The sequence below is a fragment of the Boleophthalmus pectinirostris genome, unplaced genomic scaffold, assembly GCF_026225935.1.
Source record: "Boleophthalmus pectinirostris isolate CB_2022bp ecotype Guang Dong unplaced genomic scaffold, ASM2622593v1 HiC_scaffold_16, whole genome shotgun sequence".
In the NCBI taxonomy this organism is placed as follows: Eukaryota; Metazoa; Chordata; class Actinopteri; order Gobiiformes; family Gobiidae; genus Boleophthalmus; species Boleophthalmus pectinirostris.
In genome coordinates, this window is record NW_026571095.1 from 27,645,845 (window position 1) to 27,669,315 (window position 23,471).

Below are 23,471 nucleotides of genomic sequence, written 5' to 3' on the forward strand. Positions count from 1 at the left end.
GGACCGAATTTTGGGAGACAAGCGCAGTGTTTAGGCGACTTCCATGAACCCTGAGCACCCTCGCTGAGTGTGACGTCGTCGTGTCCTCCAATGCACATGCGGGACACTTTTGGGGTGTTTAAAGTTCACACTGGAGATCACATACAAGTTGCATTTAATTAGAAATGTGAATGACCTCGCAAAAAAATCTGATTTCGCAAAAAAATCCTTATTGAGCATTAAGCCCTGCAGTCTGAACGTAGTCTAAATCAGATCTGAAGGAGCGCCGCAACAAAGACTAATGTTCAAATCATTTCATATTGTCACGTAAAGCTTTTGTCACTTGTACATTTACACACACCGGGAAGACGAACCACAACTTTTACTCAAGCAAGAGTACTGTTACTTCAATAAAAAATATTACACAGGTAGGAGTAAAAGTATGTTGCAAGAAAGTACCTTAAAAAGTACAATTTCTTCAAAAAGTTACTCAAGTAAACATAACTGAGTACTACCCACCTCTGTCCTCACACATATCTGAGCTTTACACATAGTTTACCTGAAAGGCAGACTTCTTCGGCGGCTCTTCGTCCTTTTTGTCATCCTCCTCTTCCTCCTCTTCACTGTCCGTCTCAAATAAATAATAGTCTCCACTTCTCACCACTGAGACAAGCGCAGCCACACACAATCCAATTAACACAACCAAAACCCACACTTTAAACCAGACTACTGCACAGAAGAAGCATTAGAAGCACAAACTAGAAACACAAACTAACACACTTTTATATTATACAAGTTTTAAAAATGTTAGAAATTCACTGCAAAAAAGAAGGAGTTAAAATGACTTGTATTCAGAATGATAATGTTGAGTTGAACAGTTTTACATGTATTTTTATTTGACATGTTTCAAGATATTTCTGGACGTATATTTTCCGTATTTCAAGCTACATTTTTACACGAATAAAACATCTTGGAAATTAGTCAGTCAGTTATATGTATAGACTTTATATTCAACCTTAATCTAAAGCAACACCGTGTAACTTTCTGGAGGTGCTATGGTTTGTGACCGTCATGATTCGACAGAAATTCGACAGAGTTTTATGCTATACTGTGGAATATTAAGGCCAAAGGAACAACATTTCCATGAAAACAAGCAGGAGAAAACAAGCAAGCCCAGTACGAGTCAGGTTTGGGAAGATGCAAGCCCGCTCACGGTCAGGATGCATGTTTTTCAGCGCAATAATCGCAACCAAAATGAAAAAGGCATGCATTGACATTTAAGTTTGAGTCTATTTTTGGATAGAAAGTTACACGGTGGGCTTTAACGACCATTGTTTTACTGAGATTTGATCTTAAAGAACACGCAAAGGCAAAGAAAGACCCCAAACATTTCATGATATTGAACCTGGGATCTTCTCGCTGCGAGGTTTAAACACTAAATACTACGCCACTGGTGCCACTAGAAATAACTTGAAACAGATCAGGTCATATATTCTGATGAAGTAAATCGATCTAAATTACCAAAACTATTCAACTCAAGACTGAAATTCTGCATTCAAAACATTTCAAATCTTGCTTTTTTGCAGTGTGGCAGTGAAAACGTCAGTGGGTTGTTAGCAGACTGTACGACTGAAAACAAATGTAGTGTTTTAGCTCATATAGAAAGCTACAGACAGAGCAAGTGAGACCAGGACTACGTATGATACTGAAGCAATGGAGGCTGGCTTATGTCCTTGAACAGAAGTGCACACAGCGGGGAGGGGCTGGGGGGGATGACCAAATGACAAAGATGAAATGGAGAAATAATTTCAAAATGTGATGTGGGGGGTGAGCTAGAGACATGAGTTCAAACCACGCAGACAGCTACAGGTCTTGTAGATTAGTCCATCACTGACCATTTGAAATCACATTCTCAATTAAAATTTGATTAATTGCCTGGCCTTGTCTAAAATAATTAATTTGATTTGTAAATTCAAACAGGAATATTCTACTTCTTTCTTATCCCCACTTCCTTTTATTATCAGCCAATCACAGCCTACTGTCTTTACCTCTCAACAAATACACATTTTTGCTACAATCTAAGAATGCACCGATCCAGCTTTTTCAGTTATGATATCAGTTTCGATACTAGCTGTAAGTACCTGCCGATATCCATCGATACCAGTGCAGAGACTGAAATCAGCATTTATTTCCTTTATACAGATGATGCACTGCGCAACTTTCCTGGTGGAGGGTCCATAGTATGACATTAAACATATCAATCTAGCATTTATGGACCATCTATGAACAGTAATAGTCATATTACAGCAATTTATATGACCAATCAGGGTAATCCATGTATCATTCTTTCATTCATTTTTCAATATAAAACCAAAAATAAGAAAACAGAAAAACAACAGTTTTCTTCATTATTTGTCTCCAAAACCAAAATGAAAAAACAGATAACGATTCATTTTCTCAATTTTCGATTTTGTGTTTAAACGAATAATGTAAAAAATGGATAACAGCAGTTTCCCATTTCCGTGACTTAAACTGCGATGCCAGACTTTTGCGCTGCATACTGACTGAACCAGGACTAAACCTGGTCCGGGACCAGACCGGAACCAGACAGGGACTGTGACCAGGACTTAGACCGGGACCAGACCAGGACTGAGTCCAGGACTGGGACCAGAACGAGACTGAGACCAGAACTGAGACTGAGACCAGACCAGGACTGAAAGCTATTTAGTCCTGGTTTCGTCCTGTTTCAGTCCTGATTGAGTACTGATTCAGTCCTGGTTTACTCAGTTATGCAGTTCAAAAGTCCGGCATCGCAGTTTAAATCATGGAAATGCCATTATCCGTTTTTTTTTTCTCCATTATTCATTTAAACAAAAAATAGAAAACTGAAAAAACAAATCGTTATCTGCTTTTTCATTTTGGTTTTGGAGACAAATAATGAAGAAAACTGTTTTTTCGTTTTCTTATTTTTGGTTTTATATTGAAAAAAGAATGAATGAATGATACACGGATTCAGGATATCAACTGAACCGTTATCTGGAAACCAATATCCGATCCAGCAAAATGTCCAGGATCGACACCAATATCCACTTAATTTTCAACGCAGCAGCAGTACCAACAACTTCCTCAACCTCACTATCTCTTGCTACCTTTGCCTCTAAATCATTAACTTTTCATTCAGTTTATAAAATACAAAGTGAATGCACTCTCTTTCCCCTGTTCACCGCAGCAGCAAAATCAACTGCCTCCTCAAGCTTCTCCATTTCCTCTTCAGCACCGCAAAAATAATTTCACTTGCAAATCGACCACACTCTTCCTGCCAGGGTCTACGCACCAAATTTCCTCATTCCTGGTTGAATTCACAATACATTAACTTTCAAATGCATGTTTTTACGTCTGTTGGTTGCTCATGTCTGCAGGCAAAGAATGAATCAAGTCTCTAAGCTTTATGTAGAGTAAAGTTTAGTCTTATTCATGTCTTTGCGTGATAGTGATGATGATACGGATTCTTGACTGGAGGCTCGTCAGGCAAAAGCAGGTACACACCGTCGGGAAGTAGTATTTTCCAGTGGTCCAATATCTGTTTAAGGCAACTCAGTAAAAAAAATAAATAAATCACTTTATATTTACTAATACGGTCTCTTACTCAAACTGTATCTAGAAATCTGCATAAAATGAATAAGAAGAATACATAAAATATATTGGAAAATGTGTTTTTTCTTGCTACTGTGAGTAATGACAGAGATTAAAATATGAAGACTGAATTTAGTGAATTGCATTTTTTATGTATTTTTGGTAGTACTTTACATCACAACGCAGTAAAAATGTGGTAATAGGACAGTAATAACATGGGAATTAAAGTGGGATTACAGTAAAAACATATTTATACTTTATTATTACACATCTGTCATTCTGCTTTTTATATTAATATGATTTCTGTCGTTGTGTCCTTAGCAAAGACACAACACTCACCTCCAATGCATTATTGATACTTTGCAGTGACATCATGATGGGGGGGCTCTACATGTATGTCTATGGAGGAATGTTCAGCATTTATCATAATGACACAATAGAGACACAAAAAAACCCTCAAAGATCATCTGAAAACTTGAGAAAAAGTACAAAACTGATTTAAACTGCACATTTTTAGGGAGCCTGTGATCAATATGAGTGTTTATTGTCCTGTTTAGGTGATTTTTAACAAAAAAGTAATTGCAACTAACTGAAAAATCATTGGTTAGTTAATGCGAGTTAATTTGTGAGTGTAATGTTATTTGAGAGGGAATTAAATAGCACAAAATCAGCTGTTTAATGTCAGATTGTGTTAAAACGATGCTAATTTGAGTCACAGAGAGACAGACAGAGCAGTGCCTCTAGTTAGCATCGCCCCCCCGGGAATGTTGATGACATCAGCTGCAAAGTATTCATTTATTTCTTGTCACTATGTTATTACCGTCCTACCATCATGTTATTAGTGAAGCCTGGTTGTGGTTTGAATTGTACATTCCTTCCCTCTCTACCATTTAAATGATTAGGCTGACTAACGAACGAACCAAAATTCCCTTAAACAGAAACAGAAAATGACTAATGCCTGTCTCGGTGGTGCCTTCAGAGCCCTAGGCCAGTGTGGGAATCCGGAGCTTTCTGGTCAAGGACACAAGGGCCAATTAGAGAAGAGGAAACCTACTGGACGCATGGTCAACCCACGGCCTCCACCAATGCTTTTTTTTGGTCTTGGCTTTCGCTCGCTGTGCTCCTAAAATTCCACAAATACATCAATGCAACATTTCACAGTAAATATGTTATTTTCACAGAACAGAAGTCATCTTAAACTTTAACTAAAACTTAATATGTACAAGATCTATGGCATGAAAAAGAATTATATTATACAGTTATATTATTCATAGTATTATAAGGTTAAAGTGCCCATATTATGCTCTTTCGTGATCTATGTTATGTTATTACTTGGCGTTTAACACGCAAATTCTCTCAAACAGAAAACACTCTGCTCCACCTTGTGATGTCATGTGGTAATGCAGGAAGTGCTCCACTGAGTTTTAAAACTCCATACACTTTTACTAGAATTATTTGGATAATTTCAGGCCTGGAATTGCCAATCTCTACTGACCAAAAAGTAAAAAGCAGCTGTTAACTTGAAAACTACCACTACATGACATCACAAGGTGGAACAGAGCATTTGGTGCATTGGAGATGTAAACAGACTAATAATAAAGTCTTACTCAAATGTGTGAATGAAATAAACACAACTCCAGGTTTGTTTTTGATGAGGTAACAACATTACAACATCAGAAAATAGTGTAATATGGGCCCTTAAATGCACCTACAAGCCAAAGGGATGGTCTGCTGTGATTGGAGTAAACCCTTGAATTTAAATCTAACACTTTAAAGTGCAGGTCAGGTCATTGTATTTCAGATTGTGCTACACATTTTGACCACTTTTACCCCCAGTTTAGTCATGTTATGGTTTATAATTTTACTTCCTGCAATAGTCTAATTTACACAATAGATATTAACATAAAACATATAAATATATGTAAATATTTTAATTCTGTTAAATGACGTTGAAATGATGTTTAAAAAGTCAGAAATGTGTTCCTTACGCGTACATGTGAGTTATATGGTGGAATTATTCTTGTGATGTCATCAACATGTTTTAGAAATCAGCACAAATTCCTGTTATTTTATTTTTGTGAAGTCTACTTTTTATTCACACACTTGTTTGGTGTAAAACTATTACTACAAATATTTAATACAATTATTATCCCACCACCAAACAAAATACTAATTAGAGATACACTTTAAAGGGCCCATATTACACTATTTCCTGATCTATGTTATAATGTTGTTTCCTCATCAAAAGCAGACCTGGAGTTCTGTTTTGTTTCATCCACACGTGTTTAACTCCTGAATATTTATTCTGAATTCTTCTCTCAAACTGAAAACACTCTGTTCCACCTTGTGATGTCATCTAGTAATGCAGGAAGTGCTCCACTGAGTTTTAAAACTTTCACCTTCACTTCAATCATTTGGATAATTTCAGCCCTGGAATTGCCAATCTCTATTGAACTAAATGTAAAAGGAGCTGATAATTTGAAAACTACCACTTCATGACATCACAAGGTGGAACAGAGCATTTTGAGCTTTGGAGATGTAGACAGAGTAATAATAAAGGGTTACTCAAACATGTATGAATGAAACAAAACACAAATCGAGGTATGTTTATGATGCGGTAACAGCATTATAACACTTCAAGCTCACAAGAGTCACTTTTGCATAATATAGGACCTTTAAGATGGGTTGCCACGGCTGCCTGGGGCTAAATGTTACAGATGTGGCAGCCATGGACATGGAGGTGAGGCTCTATCTCTGTAATTCTAGTGCAGAATTTGGGGTTTATTAAACAGACTTCATATTTTAATTTTGAGCATTACTTGTACATTTTGGCTTCTGTGTTTCTTAACATTGTAATCACGCTTTGGACAATAAATATTCTGTTTACAGTCATTCTAAATGTGTTGGTGGACTGTACGTGCATTATCTGGATCTAAGGGTGCGTTCACACTTGTCACATTTGGTCCTTATGTAGACTGAATTTGGTCCCAGATTTAGTCCTAGCTTGGTCCAAGTTTTGCTCTACAGTTTAATCACAATTTTGATGTTTTTTTTTTGTTTTTTTTTAAGTCTGAACGCACCCTAAGATGATAATAATAATAATTTCTGTAACTCTCTCCCTGACCAATCACAGATGACCATACTGTCCCTTTGGCCTGTATATTCTTTCATTAAAGGACACATATTATGCAAAATAGACTTTAATTTTTAATCAAAGGCGTACCTGGAATTGTATTTTGCAGCTTTCAAATTGGTTTCAGTAACCCTCTATAGAAATTATTTAACCTCAGGCATCAGAAAAAAGTACTGAGTAGTAGTAGTTTGAATTTTCCCAGGATTGTAACGTCAGAGGCAGAAACCCTGACTTAATCATTACGAGATTTGTGCCGTACAAGATATTAGGGCATGTTTGTTATTAGCTAAGATTTGTTTTCCCTCATGGTAATTCTAACTTCTCCCAGTAGATGGAGCCATACACCAGATTCCAGAATAGGCCAAGCTGGAAAATAATGGTCATTGTTTTAAGTTCTAAACTATGACACGCCAAAGCACAGGTACTCAAAGGCCAGTAACTACAAAATTAATGCATAATATGTGTCCTTTAACTCCCTGTGAATCCCTGTAAATACTCAGATGTCCTGCGTGTGTGCGTTTGTCTGTTTGCAGCGTACCATCGTCATCGTCCTCTTCGGCCTGGCCCAGGGTCTGCCCCTCTCCGGACTCCTGGGCAATACTCAGCATCTTCTCCTTGCCCCTCTTAAACTTCTGCTGGCGGACTTTAATGCGCTCCATCCTGATTGCATTAGATCAGACAGGAGACGTGAGAGACGCACAGACTGTGTGTAAACAACTGCGGGCAATTACGCACACCCAGACGGCATGATACAACTGTGATAGTGGAGGGAGGGGGGAGTAGTACAGTAGAAAGGAACCTTTTACTGTTTACATGCACACCAGAAATCTGATTATGATCTGATTTCTGGATATCAGATTATTGAAAAGTCAAACATACATACATACACATATATTTTTCATTTAAATTTTTTAATGTTACGTTATAATACACACATCTTTATTTTTATTATTTATTATTTTTGTTATTATTTTTTATTAGGGGTGTGCAAAAATATAGAAATATCGATATATCGCATCATTTAATGTGATGATACAGTATCGATATCGTGGGCTACTGTATCGATATATCACCAAGAGTATTTTTTTGGTATATTTTACAAAATTATTTTGTTACAGCACTAGTTTTGTTGTTTGTTTAGTGGAAGGAAACTCGTTTATGCAACACTTTTGATATTTTCACTGTTTTTGTGATTAAAATGTTTGTGTTTCATATGAACTTTGGACAAGAACTGGCTTAAAAGACTTTTAGTATCGCAGCCATGATTTAGCTATTATTTTTTATTGACCTGTATCGATCTGATTTGAAATATATTGTATTGAATCGTATCGAATCGTACCGTGTATCGTGGCTTATGTATGGAGGTATGTATCGTATCGGCAACTTCAGATTTTTATAGTATTCTTTTTATTTTATTATTTATTTATAATTTATTTTGTATTTTTTTATTCATTTATTTCATTCATAAAATATAAAAAGGCATCAACAGTGTAATAACATTAAACGTACAACAAATTAATGAAAAAAAGCAGAGGGAATATGATCTTATGTTTTCTGCCCCCTTTTCCAGACTCTACATTCACACTACTATTTGTACTTGTGCAAAAATATTGAAATATCGAAATATCGTGATACTAACATTGGTGATACAGTATCGTATCGTGGGCTGCTGTATCGATATATATCAACAGCATTTTTTTTTTTTTTTTTTGTGATGGCTGTACAATTTAGTTGCTTATTTAGTGGAAGGAAATTTGTTTATGCAGGACACTTAACACATATTAATAATCACTGTTTTGATTATTAAAATACATATATTTCATATTAACTTTGGACTGGAAGTGGTTTTACAAAGAAATATCGTTGCTTAAATGCATTTGGCTCTTAAAAAACTGCAGTATCGCCATTTCGTGATAATATCGAATCATGAGCCGTATACTGAGTATCTTATCGAACCTTGAAGGACACTATATTTGAGTAACTTTTTCAAGAATTCCTACTTGAGTAACATTTTATTGAATTTTGAGTACTTGAGTAAAAGTTGTGGTTCCCCTTCCTACTGTGAGTTCCTTCAAATGTGATGTAGGTTTTCTCATATTTGTGTCTATCCTGTGTCTATTCTAACCAGATTTTGTGTATTATTTAAAGTTTTGTCACTCAAATTACATTAGCTTCGAATAATAAGTAAGTAGAAGTAGTTTTTCCAAGTATGTTTTTTTACTCAAGTAATTTCTTAGACCACTTTATACTTCTACTTGAATAATATTAAAGTACTGTACTCTTACTTGAATACAATTTTTGGCTACTCTTTGTTTAGAAAAATACCCAAATAAAAGGCATCTGGTCATGTAAATGTACCCAGCCTATTTACTTTTATAATTTTTTTATTTACGTATTTATGTATGACTGAAATTGAGCTGAAATTACAACTGGAATTTCCTTTATATCTAATGTTATCAAAATTTTTCAAAGGTCAAAACATTAGCTCTCCACGGGGTCTTATTATGTAAATATTATATATTATTATATAAATATTCTCACTGTCTCTTGAGTTGCTCCACAGATTTGCGCTCCTCTTCCAGTCTGGCTCTCACAGCTTTCACAATAGTGGCCTGGAACAGCTCTGCCCCTCTGTGATCAAAACAAAACAAAAAAAAAACACAGAATACATACATAAATAGATTAATTAATATACACAACCACTCAAAAGTTTGGATACAGTTTTTTTTTCTTTTTTCTTCCTAATTTTTACATTTGATATACATACAGAAGAAATAAAATATATGAAGCAAGCATCTATGGAATTATTTAGTAAAGAAAAATAAATAACTCACCAAGCAAAGGGTGGGTACTTGGACAATTTGAATATAAAATACACTACCGGTGAAAAGTTTTAGAACACCACACTTTTTCCAATTTTTTGCTGTTTACTGTTGCCCAAAACGTATTGTAAACTTTTGATTCATAAAAGTGTCCACCTTTGGAAGATATAACAGCTGAACACACTCGTGGCTCATTCTTTTTACAATAAAAATCAAATATTCTTCAGAAAGTTCTTCCCAAGTCTGTTGCAGAAGTTTTCCATAAATGTGTGGCACTTGTAGGTTTCTTGGCTTTCACTCTTCTGTCCAGTTCATCCCAAACCAGCTTGATGGGGTTTAAGTCTGGAAACTGTGCTGGACACTCCATATTTTCAAGCTTTACCATCTTGTTCTTTTTTCCTGAGGTAGTTTTGGCAGAGCTTGGACTTGTGTTTTGTATCTTTTATCTTTTTTTTTTAACCTCTGTCTGTTCTGTTCTTATTTTTGTACCATTTCAAGCTCTTCATTGGACTTGAATTGCAATAAATAACTGGGAAAATTAGGGTGTTCTAAAACTTTTGACCAGTAGTGTACATTTAATATTTTCCAATAACTGATGGATGGAAATATAATTTGTATAAAGGGTTGAATAAATAACATCCATGACTCATTACAGATACAAACGTAAGTACTTAACTACACTTAAAGGTCTGATATTACACAAAATTGACTCTTGTGAACTTTAAGTCGTGTTAAAATGTTGTCACCTTGTCAAAAACAAACCTGGAGTTGTGTTTTTTCACAGATGTTTGAGGAAGTTTGAGTCCTTTATTATTAGTCTGTCTGCATCTCCAAAGCCCAAAATACTCAGTTCCAACTTGTGATATTAAAATTATGTGTGAATGAAACAAAACACAACTTCAGGCATGTTTTCGACAAGAAAACAACACTGCAACATAGAACGTGTTTTATATTTATATGTTTTAACAATATTTTATATTTAGAATATTTCTGAGGATATTGCTGCCTTTTTAAAAATTCTGTCAGTGATAAATGTTGTTATTGTGACAGGTCTGTGCGTATCTGAGCTTTGCCATGTACCTGGACGCGAGGATCTGTGAGGCTCTGACATCGGCCACCACATGGAGGAAGTAGTAGCTCATGAAGACTCGCCGCTGCAGCAGGAGAAAAGCAAAGCAGATACTGTCCCAGATGATGCCCGCCTCCCCTGTGGGCACGTCACAGTGCTCCTCTGCCGCTGGCAAACACAAAACATGACATCAGAGCAAGAAATCACAACAAAAATGTACCTTCTATGGATTTAAAGAGCGTGTGACAGGTTAGACTACTCATCATTCACAAAAAACTACCACTACACATTAGAATTAGGATTTTCTGAAGTTTTTTTTTCCAGTTTTAAAATTTTGATGAAGTATTTAAAGCCACAGTATGTAACTTATTAGCCAAAAAATAAAAGCATGTTTTTTTTGTTTTTGTTTGTGGTTGTGTTTATTACACTGAAAAACATGCATTTGCCCTTACTGTGAGCAGCTTGCATCTCCACAAACCTGATTCTTACTTGAAAGAGGGCCTCCTCCTGCTTGTTTTCATAGAAATGTTGTTAATTTGTCTATAACATTCCACAGTATGGCATAAAACATAGTTTTATCTTTCTATTTTTATGGAATCATGCAGGAGACCAGCCTGATTTATCAGCCGGTTTCATTTCGTGGAAACTGTCTGACCTCGCAGCATTAGGATAGTTCGTTCGATGGTTTGCGGGGTTTTTTTTTATTTCACCATTCGCTGCTATTTGGTTGTGATGTATGTAATGAACCATTAACGGGGCTAACTGGTATATTAAGCTTTTCCCAAATCCTGTAGGAAGAAAGGCAATAACGTCTTTCCCCTTGATAAAATTCACCAAACTCTCAACAAATTCTCTTTGTTTTGGCTTTAAATCCTTGATCTCAAGAACCATAGCCAACACACAACGTATGACTCTTTGCTGATTGGCTGGTGCCCAGACTCACACCTCCAGGGTTTTTGCAAATTGTTTTGTGTATTCCGATTCCTGACCTAGTCTCTGGAGAGAAATGAAATTGAGTGGAGGCACTAGGCGGCTCCAGAAAGTGACACACTGTAGTTTTAATTTAAATTCCTGGTCTAACACAGGCAGTTAATATATGACCATAGTTTGAGACAAAACCTGTCTCAAACTAGTAAAAACACCTTTATTTTAATTAATCTAAATGGTCAAACTATGGCAAAACAGAAAAGATTTATAAAATGTTAAATATAATGAAGCTAAATGTTTTAGTGAAACCTATATCTCACCTATATGCACTTCACAGGACCTATATAAAAGGCCTATATTGTGTAATTTTCTGATCTATGTTATAATATTGTAACCTCATTCATACCTGGAGTTGTGTTTTGTGTCATTTACACATGTTTACCAAAATAATAATGTAAATTTAGAAGCCGCTCTTTTCTTAAACTGGCCCTGGAATTGAACTGACACATTGAGGATTGGAAATGTAGACAGCCCAATAAATCAAGGTCAATCTCAAAACTCAAACATGTGTGAATGAAACAAAACACAACTTCAAGTATGTTTATGAGGAGGTAACAACACTTTAACATGATGAGAGTCAATTTGTGTGACAGGACCTTTAAATTGTAAGTACTGTGCATATAAATGGTGACTTACAGAGTTTGTCCTGGTTGATGACGATGTTGTAGTCTTTGATGGTGCAGGCCAAACTGAAGAGCTGGATCAGCCAACACTGGCGCCGGACCAGAGAGTTTATGTATCCACACGCCAGGATCTGCACACACGAGTTCAACTGTTACAAAAAGTGGTGTCACTAGCTCCAAAACTTTGAGTCATGAGAAGAATATGACAAGTTTGTAAAGCCACTTCCAAACAAATAACGATAATGTAATGTGACTCAACAGTAAATCTCCAGTACATTTTTATGGCTCCTGTAGAGTTGTCAGAAGTATCGAAAATCAGCTACTATTCAACACTAAAAACTAGAATCAAAACTAGATACTAATTTCAGCAGGTAGCAATACTAAAAACTCACATTCACAGGTAGGGCTGGGTATCATTAAGAAGTCGCCGATACGATACAAACCTCGATACAGTGCACCTTCTATTCGATACGATATATTTCAAATCGATTCGATACGGTTCAGTAAAAAATAAAAGCTAAATCATTGCTTGTGACACTGAAAGTCTTTGTTAAACCACTTCTTGTGCAAAGTGAATATGAAACATGCCCATTTTAATGATCAAAACAGTGAAAATGTCAAATGTGCTGCATAAACAATTTTCCTTCCTCTGAACAAGCAACAAAATTGTAGCGCTGTAACAAAATAATTTAGTAAAATATACCAAAAAATACTCTTGCTGATATATCGATACAGCAGCCCATGAGATTGATACTGTATAATCACATTAAATGATACGATATATCGATATTTCAATATTAAATAAATGAAGCGTTCCTGAATCGCTTTAGAATGATCTTGAGCAAGTCTCAGAGCGCATAGACTAGTATATGCCCATGGACCACTATGGAACCTTCCTGGGCCACTGAGGGATTATAGATATAGATGTAAGACCACATGGTAATATAAAAGAAAGTACTAATATTTAAAAAGGCCATATTACGCTATTTTCCGATTAATATTATAATGCTGTATCATCATCAAAAACAAACCCGTAGTTGTGTTTTGTTTCATTCACACATTTTAACAAACAAATCCTGCATATTTAGGCTGAGTTCTTCTCTCAAACTGAAAACACTCAGTTCCACATTGTGATGTCATACAGGTGGTAGTACAGGAAGTGCTTCACTGTATTTTTAAACTCCATACACCTTCACTAAAATCGTCTGTATAATTTCAGCCCTGGAATTGCTAATCTCTACTGAACTAAAAAAAAAAAAAAAAAAAAAAAAAAAAGTAGCTATTAACTTTAATTACCACTACATGACATCACAAAGTGGAGCATTTTGAACTTAAATCTAAACAGACTAATAATGCAGGGTTATTCAAACATGTGTGAATGAAACTAAACACAAATCCAGGTCTGTCTTTGAGGAGGTAACAACATTATAACATGATTTAAGGGTGCATTGTGTAACTTTTCTGGTGGAAGTGGTCCATTCTCCATGGAGATGTTACTGCTTTGTCTGAAATGTTCCACAGTATGGCATTAAACCTTTCTATCTTCATGGAGACCAAACCAGCCCAAGTTACAGGTCAGATATGTGGAGAGGCGACCCCGCTCACAGTCAGAATGATTGGTTTTTGAGGGTATTTTTGAGCTATAAAACCACTTGTAATTGAATAAATGTAAGGTAGAGCTGTTTAATGCCATACTGTGGAACATTCCTGGCAGAACAATGACATCTCCATAGAAACAAGAAGGTGACGGACCCTCCACCAGAAAATTAAGGGTCAATTTTGTCTATTGTCTAAAGAAAGAATGGTTTTTATTATCATTGTGGTATCGGTAGTATCGGTTCAGTATCGAGACACTCACAGATAGAATATTCTTCATGGTGATGACGAAGATGTTGTAGGCGATGAGGAAGTCCCAGTAATGGAGGATCTTCTTGATGGGCTTCAGCAGCAGCTCGCCTCCGAAAAGCAGGAAGTAAAAACAGGCCACCAGGTAGCCCATGCAGAACACGCTGATACGAGTCGTCCCGGTGATGAAGATGATGGTGAGCACGAACCAGAACAGGTAACTGAACATGATCACCTTCAGCATGTCCAGATACGACCTGAGAGAGGAAGAGGAGGCAGAGTTTAGAGTTCAGCTTGCATTTTAGTACAAGTAACAAAGATTATTTAAAGCTCCAATATTACGCAAAATTGACTCTTGTGAACTTTAAATCATGTTATTGTGTTTTTACCTCATCAAAAACAGACCTGGAGTTGTGTTTTGTTTCATTCGCACATGTTTTTCCACCTTGTAATATCAAGAAGTGGTAGTTTTCAAGTTAACAGCTCCTTTTGCCTTTCGTTCTGTAGAGATTGGCAATTCCAGGGCTGAAATGACCCAAATAATGGTAACACAGTGGAGCACTTTCTGTATTACCCCATGACATCACAAGGTGGAACAAAGAATTTTCTGCTTGAGAGAAGAATAAGTCTAAATATGGAGGTTTTGTGTGTTAAACATGTGTGAATGGAACAAAACACAACTCCAGGTCTGTTTTTGATGAGGAAACAACATTATAACATAAGTCAGAAAACAGAGTAATAGGACCCTTTTAAGATTTTTTGCAGCGCACATGTGTGATTTGTGCAGAGAATATAGAACATTATACGAGGTCAAACACATCTGTTAATGTCACATTTTAGCACACTCAGATGGCCACTTTGGACCACAGTAAAGTAAGAAAAATATCTGACGAAGGCTCTTTTTGCCGAAACGTTATTTAAAAAAAATAAAAAAGCTTTTGGACATCGGCCATCTGAGTGCGCTTTGCATTTTTTCACTTTTGTCTTCCTGCTCCTTGCATTTGCACCTCTACAAGAATTTTGGTGTGTGTTTTCTGTTTCTTTTAATTTGACATTTTAGTACAAGATTACTTTTATTAGATTACTACTTCATTCATTTTCTTTTAGAGCATTTTGCCTAAAACATTTTTTGCAGTGAGTGTAAGTGTATTGATGGTCATATACCGCAGCCATTCCCAAACTCTTTTGATCCCAATATCACACAGGGCCCCTCTAATAATATTTTATACTAAATATAAACAAAATGCAATGATTTCTTTTTAGATTGATTTGTGAATATAAAACTACAATACATTCCTGCGGGCTTAATACTAATATCATCAAATATAAAGAAATATCTAGTTTGTTTAAACCTCAATTTTCTTTCTTTCTTGTGACAAAGTTTAGGGCCCCCTGCAAAGCTTTTCAGGCCCCCCAGAGGTCCCCAGGCCTCACTTTGGGAACCACTGGTAAGGCAAGGAAGGCAAGTTTATTTGTGTACCACAATTCGTACACAAAGTAATAATAAGAAATACATTAAAATCACAATAAAAAACAAAATCAAAACATAAATAAAATTAAAAAGAGAGACATTAATTACATAAATTAGAGAGAAGAGTGTGGAACAAAAACCTTTCAGTCATACAGTTAAACAGGACCATTTTGAGCCTAGATTTAAACAGAGTCAAAGTAGAGTCTGTCTCAACTCTGCAGACTGTTTCAGGTTTTAGCTGCATGAATCTGAAACTCTGACCCCCGTGTTTAGTCCTGACTCTGGGCACCAGCAGGAGGCCGGTCCCTCAGCTCCTCAGAGTGCAAGTGGTATTGGGCATTATCCGAAGACAAGCTTATCTGTAATATTTTGCATTTTATTCATTTATTTTATTTGTTTATTTATTTGAAACAGGGACAGCGCACAATTTTTACATTAACCTTTTTTACAGGAGAGATGCATTGTACATCAGGTTGTAGCATCAGTGCTAAGTTCCACCTGTCATCTCTGGGCAGATTCATTGATTGATTGTATTTAACCGACCTTGGCTATCAGCTGTTCTTGGAGACCTGTGAGGCATGTTTTGCGTTTGATACAATGAATAAAAAGAATTGAAATAAAAAAAATATGACATTACATATTATGCCAACACTGAATGTTCTTTTAGCAGGTTTGACCTTTTTTACAGTGCACAATCAACTTTAAGTTAACATTTGAACAGTTTTGATAGTATTTCACCCAGCGTGTGTGTGTAGAGAAGGAAGACAAGCTTATCTTTAATATTTAGAATTTCATATTGATATTTGGCGTTTTAGTACAATTAACAATATTTAAACTGGCACATTTTTGCAGTGCACGTGTGGGAATTATGTCGAGTATAGAGCAATATCCAAAGTAGCGCTGTCAAAAGTCTTGAAAATCAGATACTAATCAAAACTAGATACTCATTTGAGCAGGTACTGATACTAAAAAAGTCACACCGGAGATGTTGAGCTGTATCAGAACAAGTATAAATGCACATGTACAATGAATAAGGGAAATATAAAAGAAAGTACTACACAGCAAAAAGTGGAGTGTTAAAATTGACTCTCACAGAATCACTTTTAACATTTTCTCAGAGTTTATATGAGTCCAATCTGTTCTAGAGTTAATTTAACATTTTTGGAAATGTTCATTAAGAAACACTGGACCAAAGTTCCTGTTTAACCCCGAAATCCAGAGTTATATTCACGTTTAGAGAGTAAACAGATAACACTTGGCAGGGTTATCCTGATTTAGCTAAACAACACACAGAGGCATTTTATTTATATTTTTCCTTTATTTTAGTTCATTTAAAATGAAATTATGTACAAAATTGGTTCAAACTGGTCTTCTCTCACAAGAGTTTGAAGTGGTGAATGAAAGGACCCAAATTAACACTAAGAGAAGTTGAATTAACACTAAGAGAAGTTGAATTAACACTAAGAGAAGTTGAATTAACACTAAGAGAAGTTGAATTAACACTAAGGGAAGTTGAATTAACACTAAGGAAGTTGAAGTTGAATTAACACTAAGGAAGAAGTTGAATTAACACTTAATTAACACTAAGCACTAAGAGAAAGTTGAATTAACACTAAGAGCAACACTAAGCATCACTAAGCACTAACACTAAGCAAATTGAATTAACACCACTAAGAAGAACACTCAACACCCCATTTAACTTTCAAATAGTTAAAATAACACTTTTTGTGTTAAAAACAACTCTGAAATATTTTAACCTAAAATTTTAACCCTCCAGTTTTTGCTGTGTACGATTTAATGTTGAAAATCACATTCTATTGTCTAAAGCAAAAAGTGCTTTTGTATTTGGCATTTTGATACAATTAATAAAAAGTATTAAAATTGAAAAATATGACATTAAACATTACATCAACACTGCATTTTCTTTTAGCAGCTCTGCCTTTTTTTTTTACAGTGCGTGTGAAGTGTGTGGAGTACAGGACATTATCCGAAGACAAGCTTAGCATCCTCACCTGCTCATCGATCGCTGCTCTCTTTACATTGGGCTGTTGTGATGTGCAAAGTGGACAAGTCTTTTATTAACGCACTCTGTGTCCATCAACAGGGCCCCATAGCAGAACACAGAGGAGGAGGAAAACCTGTCCTATAGTCTGTCCACACCACACCACACAGACCCGTGCACTTATATCCCTGCTCTCCTCGCCGGGATCACATTACGCTTTTGTGAGTGGAGGCCAGAAAAATCCATAATCCACAAAAAAACACGTGTCCGTCAAAAAGCACAGACACTTTGGCCCTGGGGTCGAAACTCAAGTCGATAAATAGCTGCTAAGATGGAAGGTTATTTTCTCCTCGCCATTGATGAAAAAGGGATGCAAACTGTGGCTATACATCCGTGTGGCTGCGCTTAAAGGGGCATTCTGTAACTTTTCTGGTGGCGTGTTCATATGGAGATGTCATCACTCTGCCTGGAATGTTCCACAGTATGACTTTAAGCAGCTCTACCTTACATTTATTTAATTACAGGTGGTTTTATTGCTCCAAAATACTTAGAAAAACAATTATTCTAACTGTGAGTGGGGTTGCCTCTCCACAGATCTGACCTGTAACTTGGTCTGGTTTGGTCTCCATGAAGATAGAATGGTGAAACATAACTTTTCCTCCACCAGAAAAGTTACACAATGCACCTTTAAGTTGCATTTATGCCTAATTTAATACACAATTTTGACAAATGTTCAACTACAAAAATGTCAAAATAAAACTTCACATTTTTATTTTCATGTTTCACTAAATCGGGTCACTGCAGCCTCCAGTGTGCACCACCCTGAGTTAAGATAAATACATCACATAAAATACACTGGGAGAAAAAATATAATAATATAATATCTAGATAAGTTAAAATTACTTAAATAAAATTTTTACTTTATTTGAGTCGATTCAACTTGAAAAGTAAAATTTTCTACCATTGGAATAAGTTGTTGTTTTTCTTATTTTAAGTGCAGTAAGATTAAGTGTATTTTCATATTTTAAGTACAAAAAGTCTTGTTCGACTGGCTGGTAATTTTACTTGTCAAGTGAAATTTACTCAAATCATGATAAAACTTTCTTAATTTGAGTCATCTTAACTTGCCTAGATGTTGTTTTTTGCAGTGTAAGGCCTATATCAAGTAGGCCTTGACCAAATCGAGATAATTTCAGATAAAAATTGCATAAAACTATGTGTAAATTTTGTGTTGATATAGTATAATATATTTAAGCAGGGGTAATTTTCAAAACTCTCACAAACTCTTTGACAAATCTCTATTAGTCACATTAAGGGTGCAACATTAAACAAAATATTGTGATATCGTATCGTCAAAAGTCTCAAAATAATATCGTGGGCCATGACAATATATCGAATCACAAGTTCCTTTGCTTAAATTAATTGTGATGGTGCAGCAATAGCTTAAAAAAACATAGGGAACTACATAGACCATGATCCTTTGCTCCATTTTGGTGCAAACTATATGAAGAAATAGCAGTTCTAAGCACTTTTAAATCTTAGTTCTTCAAATTCTTGTCAAAGCACTTTTAGAAAAGTAGCATATTCACAGTTTTGTCAGCCTCCACAAAATATCGCAATAAATATCCTACCGTGAGTTTTCGATATCGTTACATCCCTACTTCACATGCATTTCATTTCTGTGTGTGTTCAAAGTTTAAGAGCAGCTTTTCAAAGGTGCAGGTATCACATGTGTTTGAGTTAATGGGAGGCAAACTAAATGTACTCTGCTACCAGCTTTTAGTTCTTAACAATTAAGATATGCTTTTCAGTTTTCTTTTTAGTTTTGCGGTAATCATAACTATTTTACAGCCCTACCAGTCAAAGCATCCATAATCAATATGAATATCCTGATTCAATTTGAACTCATGTAAATATCTGTGCAGTCTACATTTGTTTTTGTTCCTGATTTGATTCCTGCTTGTGGTTTCCTTTACAATAGTCACTTTGAAAGACAGATCTATGTGTATGTTGTTAGCATGTGAGCGTGTTAGTGATGTAATGAGAGGTTTCCTGTGTTGAGTGAATCACTGAGAGTCGGGTTACAATGATTAGCCCCAGACCTCTGCTGCACCAAAGTGTGAGAAAACAACACAAGTCTGGATGGAAGTGAAAGTTAAAACATCCTATATTACACAAAACTGACTCTTGTGAGTTTTAAGTTATGTTATAATGTTGTTACCTACAGTGGCGAAGTTAGAAATTTGGGGGTCCTAGGTGAACTTGAGTTTGGGGCCCTCAATATAATGTTTTTCTTTTTTTCTGTTTTCCTCCATTGTTCTTGAGACATGTACATCTATATTTACGTGAATTACGGTGGACTGGAAACTTGTCTTATTAGTTCAGTCGTCTACTAGATAACCAGAACTGAAAGAAGTTTTTTTTTTTTTTTTTCTAGTACAATTACATTTTTGTTTACATCCATCACATATGATTATTATTTTTCTTTTGATGATTGTTTTAAAGTAAACTACTCTCATTTAAGGTCATACTGAGAGAAAATCAAATTGCTCTGAGGCTTTGACCATTAGTGGCACTGAGGGCAATAGTTTGGGGGCCCCTCAAGATTTGGGGGCCCCAAGCAGCCACCTACTTTTGCCTAATGGTAGCGCCGCCTCTGGTTACCTAAGCAAAAACATACCTAGAGTTGCGTTTTTGTTTCATTCACACATGTTTGAGTAGCACTTTATTATTAGTTTATCTACATCTCCAAAGCTCAAAACGCTCTGTTCCCCCTTGTGATGTCATGAAGTGGTAGTTTACATGTGAACAGGGCCTTTTACTTTTAGTTCAGCGGAGACCAAGGTTGAAATTATACAGATTATTCTGGTGAAGATGCACTGGAAAAAAACAAGTGTAGATTCAACTTGACAAGTAAAATTATCCAAGTGTGTTTTTCTTAATTCAAGCAACATTTGATTTTGTTTCTTATTTTAAGTGTAGCAAGATGTATTTTCATATTTTAAGTACAAATAGTCTTATCCCACTGGCAGATAATTTTGATTGTCAAGTGAAATTTACTTACATCATGATAAAACTTTCTTAATTCAAGCCATCTTAACTTGACTAGATTTAGTTTTTTTGCAGTGTGTAGTTGAAAGACACAGTGGAGCACTTCCTGTTTGTATGTGCTTTCCATTTGACAGAAGAACTCAGTGTAAATATGCAGCGTTTGTGAGGTGTGAATGAAACAAACAAACAAAACTCCAGGTATGTTTTTGATGAGGAAACATTATAAAATAGATCAGAAAACAGCGTAATATGAGCCCTTTAATCTACAGAATTAACACTGTTTTTATAAATGAAATAAATGTAAGTAAATAAATAAATGTAGATTTTAAAGTGTCAGAATCGATGAGCATTAAGATGGTTTACCTGCAGTGTATGAAGTCGGGCACTGGGTTGTGGACACTGAAGGAAGCTGCGTCCAGGTCCCTGCAGATCTCCACGTTGTCTCCAGCCATGATCCGAACGGCCGCTTTGTTTTCATCATCAAACACGTGCTTTTGGAACGAGGCGCACAGCAGCAGCATGTAGTCATCTGTGAGAAAAGAAGAGAGGTGAATTAACGTTTGTATGACATGTTTTTGTAATAATCTAAATATGTATAAATACCACGTACAGATGAGAAAGGAGGGGTTGGGTTTTGTTTTGAAATCAGGGACATAGAGCCACTTCACCACTTTGGAGTCTGTTGTAGAGTTGGGGAATCTCCAGGGATAATCTGTAAATAAAAAATATAAAACATATATATTAAAGGTCCTATATTATGCAAAATTGACTCTTGTGTGCTTTAAGTCATGTTAGAAAGTTATTACCTCCTCAAAAACGTATCTATAGTTGTGTTTTGTTTCATTCACACATGTTTGAGTAACACTTTATTACCAATCTGTTTACATCTCCAAAGCTCAAAATGCTCTCTTCTACCCTGTGATGTCATGAAATTTACTTTTTATTTAAAAAGCAGATTACACATTGCAATGTGTAGAATGATATCACACGTTCCTGCTTTTGCTTTTTTTTTTAAAGACATACAAACTTCGAACAGGTTGGGGAGCCAGGGAACCTCTTTCACAAATTAACAAAACATATAATAGTAGAAAAGTATTTCAACACTGTAACCCTAAGTAATTAGCCTGATGATTGGCGATATATCGATACAGCAGCCCACGATATCGATACAATATCATCACATTAAACAATCGATATATTTTGCACACTCCTACATACCATACCATTAAAAGTATCCCCGTAGAGATGTTATTGTCTGGAATGTTCCACAGTATGGTATTAAACCTTTCTATTTTAATGGAGACCAAACCAGACCATGTTACAGGTCAGTTCTGTGGAGAGGCGACCCCACTGACAGTCAGAATGCCTGTTTTTCTAGGTATTTTTAAGATACAAAACCAACTCTATTTGAATAAATGTAAGGTAGAGCTGTTTAATGTCATACTGAGGAACATTCCAGGTGGAGCATTGGCGTATCCATAGAAACAAGCAGATGCTGGACCCCCAACCAAAAAGTTATACAGTGCACCTTTAAGTTTCCAGTCCTCCCTGTGTTTTCTAGGTCATCAGAAGAATGCAGTTTCCCCACACCCACCTTTACAGGCTGCAGGTGGGATGCCGATGCAGATGAAGTACTGGAAGGTGAGCATGCAGGCCAGGAAACAGCAGTACTTGGGCCAGATCTCCGCGATGGCTTTCCTCCTCCTGCGGTACATGACGGCGATCAGGGCGAACGCATGCAGCATGGAGTAAAAGTCCATCCTCTGTCCAATCACATTCACCCCCAACAACAAACACGTCTGAGGAGAGAGACAGTGTGAGAAATGCCAGAAACCCATGAGTCTGGATATCTTAACATCTGGTTTATAATTTGAAGTTAAAGTACCGTATTTTTCGGACTATAAGGAGCACTTAAAATCCTTTCTCAAAAATCGACGGTGCGCCTTATAATCCAGTGTGCCTGGTGTACTTTGGTTGTGTTTACTGACCTTGAACTGATTTTATGTGATACATGGCGCTTAAAAATCTGTCAAAATGTTTTAATATGACTTTGATAAACTACGAAGCCGCACCGCTTGATGGATGGTCAGAGCATTATGGCTACTGTAGTCAAGAGCCTCACGGGCACAGAAGCTGAACCGCACCAGCTCACAAGTTAATGTAAATTAGGCATGCGGTTTTAAGTTTCATTTCTGTAAAATGTAAACAAATGTGCGCAATTAAACACATTATTACTCAATGTATATTTGAGTCCTCCTCATAGGAAATTTTAAAAAACTTATTTTTTTTTACGCCAAGATCTGCCAATGGATCATGGACGCCTGGGCTAAGGGATCAGTCTCAAGTGTCGTCCGTTTGTTTCACTTAATGCACTTTATAATCCAAAAATAGACGAGAGAATTCAACATTATTGATTCTGTGCCTTATAATCCAGTGCGCTTTATAGTCCGAAAAATACAGTAATCTGAAGGACAAAACAATAAATATAACCAAAAAAATCTGGTACTTTCAAAGGATTGACATAAAATTAGAACAACTAACAACATCATATTTGAAGAAGTGGTGCAAGAAACACAAATGTTCAAATCATTTCATATTGTCAACATAAAGCGTCACATTAGACTTCCTCACAGTGGGAAGAGAAGCCACAACTTTTACTCGAAAGTTAAAATTTAAGTACTGTTTTTTTCAATACAAATTATTACACAAGTAGGAGTAAAAGTATGCTGCTAGAAAAGCAATCTTTAAAAAGTTATTAAACCTAACTGAGTACTAGACACCGCTGATTATTAAAGCAAATCTGTTCTGAAAAACACAGAAAAGGCCACTACTACAAATACACAGACTCTTCTTTTT

The 23,471-nt window shown here is 36.0% G+C and overlaps 1 protein-coding gene across 1 annotated transcript in view; it reads right to left on the reverse strand.

Annotated features, from left to right (window-relative positions):
- The window catches only part of LOC110174909 (piezo-type mechanosensitive ion channel component 2), a 238,212-nt gene that overhangs the window by 41,405 nt on the left and 173,336 nt on the right, over nucleotides 1–23,471 (reverse strand). Inside the window, 10 exon segments of the mRNA XM_055152112.1 lie at nucleotides 539–642; nucleotides 4,667–4,735; nucleotides 7,284–7,405; nucleotides 9,287–9,376; nucleotides 10,648–10,810; nucleotides 12,284–12,377; nucleotides 14,105–14,348; nucleotides 20,979–21,144; nucleotides 21,226–21,327; nucleotides 22,210–22,414. Coding sequence (XP_055008087.1) covers nucleotides 539–642; nucleotides 4,667–4,735; nucleotides 7,284–7,405; nucleotides 9,287–9,376; nucleotides 10,648–10,810; nucleotides 12,284–12,377; nucleotides 14,105–14,348; nucleotides 20,979–21,144; nucleotides 21,226–21,327; nucleotides 22,210–22,414 — 1,359 coding nt within the window.